Source organism: Meles meles, chromosome 9 (assembly GCF_922984935.1).
Source record: "Meles meles chromosome 9, mMelMel3.1 paternal haplotype, whole genome shotgun sequence".
Classification (NCBI taxonomy): Eukaryota; Metazoa; Chordata; class Mammalia; order Carnivora; family Mustelidae; genus Meles; species Meles meles.
In genome coordinates, this window is record NC_060074.1 from 77,018,692 (window position 1) to 77,028,384 (window position 9,693).

The 9,693-nt window shown below is 35.0% G+C and overlaps 1 protein-coding gene across 3 annotated transcripts in view; it reads left to right on the top strand.

The window, feature by feature from the left end:
* Window positions 1-9,090, top strand: part of UBE2E3 (ubiquitin conjugating enzyme E2 E3) — an 88,193-nt gene extending 79,103 nt beyond the window's left edge. For all 3 annotated transcript variants that reach the window (XM_046019848.1, XM_046019849.1, XM_046019850.1), the window contains exons 4-6: window positions 2,690-2,822; window positions 7,113-7,260; window positions 8,454-9,090. In XM_046019848.1, the coding sequence (XP_045875804.1) occupies window positions 2,690-2,822; window positions 7,113-7,260; window positions 8,454-8,551 (379 nt within the window). In that variant the 3' untranslated portion in view covers window positions 8,552-9,090. The remainder of the gene's footprint in view (window positions 1-2,689; window positions 2,823-7,112; window positions 7,261-8,453) is intronic.
* The last annotated feature ends 603 nt before the right edge of the window (window positions 9,091-9,693 follow it).

Below are 9,693 nucleotides of genomic sequence, written 5' to 3' on the forward strand. Positions count from 1 at the left end.
AAGTTATACACTATGATAGCTTTGAACAATGCCTGGCATGTAATAAGGATGGGCTAAACCTTAACTAATGTTGTTACTACCACCACCACCACTGTGTGACACATGCAGTTTAGAAACATTTTAGTAAGACGGCCACACCATAGATGTCTTTGACAGTATAATTTAATCATACAATGATTACCTTAAGTCACCAAGGGAAAAATTAACTTGGAAAGGAAAATGCTTTTGAATCAGGTCAAACCTTTTTTGTTTGTTTACAAAATTAGGACTCAGTCTGATGTTTTTAGTTACAGTAAAAATTCACTTAGGGAATATACCTGATTCTCAAATGATGACAGAACAGTGAGCCATTATTGTAATTAGTTTGTTTCTGTGTATACTTGAAACATAAAACAGTATTTATTTTGAAAAATGTTTTTCCCTAAATAGGCCAAAATAGTAAGGGTTTTATTTAAGTACCTTAAAGATAGGTATGGAAAACATGCTATAAACCTTTTGATTATACCATCAAGTTTTCTACACCCCTTCTGTATGAACTATTTTTTCAGAGCACACATTTGATTATTGATAGCATCACTTACCATCATGTTTACAATTCACAGCTTACTTTACAGGATTAATAAGATACAGTTAAATTATTGTAACTATACTTGAAAATCCTGTTGTGATTAATGTGGGTGATTCATCAATGCTGGTTTACCCTTATTTTAAATTAAACATTGCAGGTGAATTTCTAAACTGGTGCTTACTTTTAAAGAAGAAATGCTGTGTATGTATTATACGTTAGTTCAGAAAGTCAAGCTAACTCATGATGGCAAAGATTAGGGAAGAAGGGAAGTCTGAGGGTAAATTGGAAGAGAATTTAAGGAGTAATGGATGTGACCTTACCAGCAAATAATTGTGAGGCTAGATTGTATTTGAATTATTTCTCTTGTTTCGAATTTTATAAGTGAAACGATATATTGTTAAGCACAATGTAATGTACCTGGGACCTAATAGCATCTAGCATTCAGACTTTGGTTTCTAACATTCCCTAAATGTGAGACTAAAAGGAACCAGGGCTCCCCGAGGAAATGGCTGATTCCAAGGCTGGAATCCTGGGACATCTAGTTATGGCAGAAAGTAAGGAAGTACTCCTAATATCACAGCAGCCTGTCACAAGAATAGAGGGGCAATTGGGAAGGGGCTCTCACTGGCCAAATTTGTCATCAAAAACAGGTAAAGGTAGTAATGAATTATATAAATCATCAGGAAAAAAAATCCGTGAAAACCACACCAGTAATACACAGATTCATACAAATGGGAAAAGAGAGGGATCAAGGGCTAGCTGGTAAATGTAGAAGAAATACTGAAGTTGGAAAAACCATGATTTTATCACCATCACAGTATAGTTTATATACTGTGACTATATATAGTTTATATTTTATAGCTTGGATGTTAAATCTAGGGGAGAAATTTTGATGAAGAGCAGAATGTTTGCATGGTCTTAAAGTGTCTATCCAAATGTTATTTATTGGTTGCAGGGAAAAAATAGTAAGCAGTAGGAAAATCAGACGGCACTTGATCTAGGTGATAAAAATTAACATCACCAATTAGGGATAAGTAAATGAATACCATGGTAGCTTGAGAACACATCACTTATGTACTATTTGGCCAGGAATGCACTGTCTGCATCTAATTATGAGGAAACCAGATAACTCCAAAAAGATGAGCATTCTATTAAAAGAAGAAGGAGGTGATGGGGAGGAAGATGACTGTATTCTTCCAAAATGTTAATAATGTTTGTTATAAAAGTCAAAGGTAGAAAAGTGCCATATTAAAGGAAACAAAAGACATAGAACATATATGATCACAAGATGATCAAAAGAGTAGATTCTGTATCTGGAGGAAAATTAAATTTTTATTTTATTTTTCTTTTTTTTTCGTCTTTTTCTTCTTTTTTCTTTTTCTTTTTTTTCTTTTCTTTTTTTTTTTTTCAAAGATTTTATTTACTTATTTGACAGAGAGAGACCACAAGTAGACAGAGAGGCAGGCAAAGAGAGAGAGAGGGAAGCAGGCTCCCCGCTGAGCGGAGAGCCTGATGCGGGACTCAATCCCAGGACCCTGAGATGATGACCTGAGCCGAAGGCAGCAGCTTAACCCACTGAGCCACCCAGGCGCCCCAAATTTTTAAAAAGACATTATTTTGCAGATTATAATTTAAAGTGTTTTATTGATATATTTACTGAAGTTGTAGCTGTGTTGTGATTATATTGGAGGTTAATTTAGGAAATGCGCACACTTAAGTATTTATGGGGAGGGGGCCAGATGTATTCATTCAGCTTATTCTCACATGGCTCAAAAAAAGCACTGTGGGTGTCCGTGTGTGTGTGTGTGTGTGTGTGTGTGTGTGTGTGTACATACACACGTACATAGAGAGAAAGTGGGGGAGGGACGGAGAAGATGAAAGAGTTGATGGGTCCAAATGCTAACAGGAGCAGTCTGGGTAAGATTATACTGGTTCTTGCAGTTTTTCTGTAAATTTGAAATATTTGCAAATAATTTTATACATATATGTATGCACACACTGGGACTTATATTTATCTCATTGCTCTAGATTGCTAATTTACTCTTAATACTTAATTGGTTTTAGATGTTAACATTCATTACTTACAGATATACACATTGATTTTTAATTTCTTTTAAATAGTGCTGGGCCTAAAGGAGATAACATTTATGAATGGAGATCAACTATACTTGGTCCACCAGGTTCTGTATATGAAGGTGGTGTGTTTTTTCTGGATATCACTTTTTCATCTGATTATCCATTTAAGCCACCAAAGGTAAGAACCTTAGAAGTCCATTCTTTAATATTTATCCTTTTCCAAAATTCGAGAGGTTAAATGTGTATTGATGTAATCATTTTTATTTCATTGTTTTTCATGAATTGATGTGGAAGCTCTCATGTAACCAAGAATTTTAAAACTGAAAGAAATTGATTATTGCCTTATACAAATAACTTTATAATCAGCAGGAAGAGGGTTTGTTAATTGTAAATGAAAGTATGCCACTTTGCATACCAGTAAAGCAGGTACATTTTAGATTTATGTTATAGGGAAAGTATCTTTCTTTGAGAAACATATTGGGGTTTAAAAAAAAAAAAGTAAACCTGTTGGACAACTTGCAGAAATAAGAATTAAATAACTTGAATTTTATGCTAAATACCTTATCTTTACAGATCAGCAAAAACTAGAAAAACGAAGAGGGAAACTACTATTATTTAATCAGCTTACTCTGTGACCTCTGTAGATATGATGTAGTAATGGGAGTGAGGGTGGCTGGGTGGCTTCTGTCTCAGCTGGCTCGCAATATGAACTAGATGGATAACAGAAGGGTTGAGTTGTACCTTGTAATAACTGGCAATTATTTTTCAAGTCTTAAACATAACAATTACCTGGATGGTTTCCTCCTCTCACTTCTCATTATAAAGTGGTCAAGCCAACAGGTAAAAACCGCCAGTATTAAGCCTGAACGTAATTATGGTCTAGTTACAGAGACTTCTGATATGTCAGGGGAAAAGTATGTTGTTATCAAGCCTTGAACTATGATGAAATGTTTTTCTTTTCAACATAGTTTCTTATGTTCCCTACACTATTTAAAATACATGTAGCAATTTAATGCCTGCGTGGCAATTTAATGCCTGTGCTCACTTGCATGCTTGGGTTGGGGTGCCTGGAGAGTAAAAATTAAGGTTTTTTGTTTGTTTTTAGACCTGGGATTATTTCTCCCATTATCGAATAAGATAACAGTTCCACCTAGTGGTATTTACCTCAAAGTACAGACACCAAGGTTCCCTGTCACCTAGAGGTGTGAGCTAGAACTGTGAACTAGAGTTATCAGTATTTTTTGAGTACTGTATTATGTGATCCCATTAGAATTTAAGATTTTTAAATGATTGTCTTATTGAATGTGCTCACTTATGTAGAGTATATCTTGCTAGTTCAAATAAAGGAACAAAGCCTTCATGTGAATAATATTACAAATTGTATTAGCATTCAGAATGACACATGTTAAGTGCTGGTGTATCACTAACTGCTCAATTTGTATTCGTTGGTTAAGTTTCCGGTATTACAGAAAACAAAATCATAACTGTCTTTGATAAATAGTGATACTTATTTCTAGATGCCTCATTTTTCTTGAAATTGGTTTTAATGTGGCAGCAAAATTAGAAAAAAGTTTGCAAGATTTATTTTTTACAAAATTATTTTTATGAGGGAATATTTGTTAAAGGGCTTTCCTATTTTTCTTGTAAATGTAAAATACATGTACATTTTTATGCAAATGTAAAATAGAAAATGACTATTTTAATGTAAAATAGAATGTAATGTAAAATACATTTTTTAATGTAAAATAGAAAATGACTAACTTAAACCTTTCAAACCGTAAATTCTGGATATGATTTATTAGTTGTTTTGGTTAATATAGTGGTTATGTTTTAATTTAGCATTTAATTTTTTTGCTGAAGTCTCAGTATTTTAATTTTCTAATCCTTCCATGGTGAATCATTCCTCTTGCCTAAGATATCTGATACAGTATTATGAAGCACTATCCAGATCTGTGGTTGAACAAGTGAGAAAGAAAGAATACTGCTGTTATTTTGGTGTTAGATGCAATTATTTCTATACAATTCTGCTTATTTTTAAAGTTCAGGTAAGGTGTTGAACTTCTTGAGGAATAATGAAAATGTAATTCTCTTCTGTTCACTAACTGTTAATAGCTGAATGGATTCGAAGTATTTTTTTAAGATTTTCTAAAATTTATTTGAGAGAGAGAGCGCGCACGCACGCACCTGTCAAGCGCCAGCAGGGGAAGAGGGAGAAGACACTCCCTACTGAGCAGGGAGCCCAACTCAGTACTTGATCCCAGAACCCTGGGATCATGACCAGAGCCAAAGACACACGCTTAACCTGCTGAGCCACCCAGGTGCCCCAAAAGGTTTCATATTATTAATTGTGTTTATAAAACATGCATGTCTGTTGAGTAGTCAGCTTTCGGTGATCTAAACATGTATTATTCCCATATTCTAGAGCAGAAGCATCTGGACAGAAATCTAATGCAAGCTACATGTGTAATTTTAAATTTTCTATGAGCTACATTATAAAAAGTAGAAAAAGTGAAATTAATTTTAATAACATCCAGTATATCCAAAATATTGTCTTTTGAACATAAAATCAATGAAAAAATATGATTAATGTCAAGGTTTCATTCTCTTTTTGGTACTTTGAAATGTGGGTATATATTGTATATTTTTAGCCAATCTCACTTCAACGAGCCTTATTTTAAGAGCTATAAAGGTAATATGTCCACTCTGTTACCCAGAGGTTCTGGAGGTACAGATTCTTCCCTTTTTCTCCCTTGCTAGACAATTGGTTTCCTTCTTGTTTTTAATTATACATCCTTATCAGAAATATATTTTTGAGGGCTTTTATTTTTTATTTATTTATTTTTTTAAGATTTTATTTATTTGAGAGTGAGAGAGAGCATGAGAGGGGAGGTCAGAGGGAGAAGCAGACTCCCCGTGGAGCTGGGAAGCTGATGAGGGACTCAGTTTCAGGACTCTGGTGTCATGACCTGAGCCGAAGGCAGTTACCTTACCAACGAGCCACCCAGATGCCCTTTAGAGGGCTTTTAATATTTTCTTTCTAGATTCTACCTGGGAGATCATATAGTACACTGGTAGTTCCAAGAGATCGGGAGGTGTTTTTTTCTTTTTTCTCAGCTACTCTAAATTAAGAATTAGCCACCCCATTAGTATCTGTGACTGTTTTGAAACTTGCTGGTATTTTTTCCTACGATTTACCCCCTTTTTACATATATCTAAGAGATAAATAGTTTCCTTTATTCATTACCTTACGACCTTGCTTTTATTTCATTTTACTGTCTTAGTCTAACAGGGCACTGAACCAGTTACAGAAACAAAAGACTAAAAAATAGACTGGTGGTTTCATCAAACTTCCTCTAAATCCTTGTCCAATACTTTCTGATACATGACAGGACATTAGCTGAGTTGATACTGATCTTTTCTACTAAGAAACTAATGTAACTTTTGTTTTATGGTAAAATGAATTCTTCTTAAGTTCCTTCTTACCTTTGACGCTAAAACACTTCTGTTCTCGGGGCGCCTGGGTGGCTCAGTGGATTAAGCCGCTGCCTTCGGCTCGGGTCATGATCTCAGGGTCCTGGGATTGAGCCCCGCATCGGGCTCTCTGCTCCGTGGGGAGCCTGCTTCCTCCTCTCTCTCTGCCTGCCTCTCTACCTGCTTGTGATCTCTCTCTCTGTCAAATAAATAAATAAAATGTTTAAAAAACAAACAAACAAACAAACAAAAAAACAAAAAACACTTCTGTTCTCTCTTACCTGCTTTAAACAGAGCTGTGCGTGCACATGTGTGCATGTGTATATGGTATATATATATGGTCATACATACACAAAATTATTTTGTGTCATTCATTTACAGCAAACCAGCCAAATCAGCCGCTTACTTTGGTGTAAAACTGATATAGTACCTAATCTGCTGGGTATCTCAACTGAACTGAATAAAACCATTTCCCATTTCCCATTTCCCATTTCCTTTTTTTTTTTTCCTTTTTAAACTAGGCTCCATGCTCAATGTGGGGCTTGAACTCACTACCCTGAGATTAAGATGTGAGCTGAGATCGAGTTGGATGCTTAACCCAGGCGTCCCAAATAAAATAATTTACTTTTTTTTTTTTTAAAGATTTTATTTATTTATTTGAGAGTGAGACAGAAAGAATGAGAGAGAGAGAGCATAAGAGGAGAGAGGTCAGTGGGAGAAGCAGACTCCCTGCTGAGCAGGGAGCCTGATGCATGACTCGATCCCGGGACTCCAGGATCATGACCTGAGCCGAAGGCAGTGGCTTAACCAACTGAGCCACCCAGGCGCCCCTAGAATCATTTACTTTTGATATTACTTAAATCCGATATTTATTAGCTCTTCAGTAAATTATTTTCTATTTAGTATCCATGATGTATTGTACTTTACTTTTGCTGGTGAGAGTTTTCGTTGGTAATAAAGCATTCCTTTTCTTTGTTTTTAATGGAATTGCCCTTAGGTTACTTTCCGCACCAGAATCTATCACTGCAACATCAACAGTCAGGGAGTCATCTGTCTGGACATCCTTAAAGACAACTGGAGTCCTGCTTTGACTATTTCAAAGGTTTTGCTGTCGATTTGTTCTCTTTTGACAGATTGCAACCCTGGTAAGCAAACCTCTATTAACACATGCAGTGGAGCTAGAGAAACCATTGTGTTCTTGGTTGCCTTAACTATGGATTTGAGAAAGTAAATGCTGTTGGTGGAAAGATAAGCATAAATCATTTTGCAAAGAAATTATCAAAGCCATTTCATTTAGAATAGACCAAAAGTCTCACAGTAACTTTCTTTAGGTTTATTAATGGCATGCTACCTGTAATTACTTTCTTTCTGTCATTGATGGACTTTTTTCTAAATTACGTAGTGGTACAAACCCTGTTTGATAGGAAGAAAGCCGTGACTGGCACCAGTGCCTCCTTTTCTAGCTCCTTCCCTGCTGTCGTGTGCTCTAAAGCAACTGCTTACTTAGTAATTAATGTATGGCTTCTTGTTCTCCTTTCTTGGATTATAGTTAGGTTTTATAAGTAGTAATAGTGGATATTAAAATGATAGTTGATGTGTTGGACTAGATTATGATTGTATTAACTCAGATAAAGTCATTAATAACATAGTTCTAACATTTTCAAGAAATGCGTAATTACCACATATTAACATGTATAGTTGACTTGAAAGAGTGATGTGTAAGCCTGGGACTTTACATATGTTATCTTACTAAGTGGTCATTTTTTAAAAAGTCGAATTACTTTTTCTATGTATTGGACTAATCACCAAAGGCTTTTACTTTTATTGTAAGCCCAGCAGTTTTACCTATGCCCAAGAGAATTAAAAAAGGTGAGGCAGCTCTAAGTGAACTGATAGGGAAAGAGCAAGGCACTCAAGGAAAGTACATATGCTTAATAATATTTTAAATGCTTGTGAATGTGCATAATATCTAGATAGAAATGCAGTAAACTATATTGTAAGCTTTGCATTTTTATTTAAAAAATCACATTTTTAAACATCCAAAAGAAGGTAGAAATATAATCACCAGCCACACTTCCATTGCTGAATAAAATGCAGAGTAGTAGCATTAAAAAAATCAAGTTTATTAAGTCAACATGTATTTTTTAGTTAAAAGGGCTTTTCTAATTTGAATATTAAAATATACAGATGGTTATGTTATTTGAAGCATTTTAATCTTGAAAATTTAGCCATTAAATAAAAAGGTGCTGCTGAAAAATAAGTGTTTTAATTTAATAGAGTATTAAAACTGTAATAAGACACTGTGTAATATCTCTTACTATTCTTTCTATTTTTCCAGCGGATCCTCTGGTTGGAAGCATAGCCACTCAGTATTTGACCAACAGAGCAGAACATGACAGGATAGCCAGACAGTGGACCAAGAGATACGCCACATAATTCACAGAATTTGTATGCGGTGTGAAGGAGCAGAGGGCCCCTTCCCACTGTGCTGCAAATCTTTATAGCCTTTACAACACGGACTTCTGTGTATATGTTATACTGATTCTACTCTCTGCTTTTATCCTTTGGAGACTGGGAGACTCCCCAAAAAGGTAAATGCTATCAAGAGTAGAACTTTGTAGCTGTAGATTAGTTATGTTTAAAACGCCTACTTGCAAGTCTTGCTTCTTTGGGATATCAAAATGTATTTTGTGATGTACTAAGGATACTGGTCCTGAAGTCTACCAAATATTATAGTGCATTTTAGCCTAATTCATTATCTGTATGAAGTTATAAAAGTAGCCGTAGATGACTAGGAATTATGTCATTTGTATTAAACCCAGATCTATTTCTGAGTATGTGGTTCATGCTGTTGTGAAAAATGTTTTACCTTTTACCTTTGTCAGTTTGTAATGAGAGGATTTCCTTTTACCCTTTGTAGCTCAGAGAGCACCTGATGTATCATCTCAAACACAATAAACATGCTCCTGAAGGCATAGTTTCCTGTCGTAATATTTTAAGTAAATCTTGTTAGAAGGTGTGTCTGAGATGATTGTTGATGAAACAAAAATGCGGATATGAAGATTGACTACTAAGGACCAGTACAAATAAAGGAATTGTTAAATTGAAAACATTTGAAATCTTGTTAAATGTGTAGTTTTTTTTCCTTGAAGTACTTAATAATGAGAGCATATAATGAGCTTAAATATGTAAAACTGGATTTTAAATCATTGATCTCGAAACACACAGCACTCTACTTCGATAAGATGATATTTAAGCAAAAGATAATGTAAATTGTGACTAACTCAGGAATCTGGTATTAACTTATGGAACATTTTGTTTCCCAAGTGGTGATTTCCATCCACCATTGGACAGTGTTATCAGATAACTTTAATCTGATAGTACTTCTATGTCATTGGTACATTTTTTACTTTGCTACTAATCCTGGTCTTGAATTTTCATGGTGTATTGTGTGTATTACCATTCTTCTTGGGCCCTTAGCCAGCAGATAAGAATCTGAGAAGCAGAGTTGAACACAGAAACCGTTGTCTGGCCTTGAGATGGGACAGAACTCTGGATTAATGTACAGATGTGACATT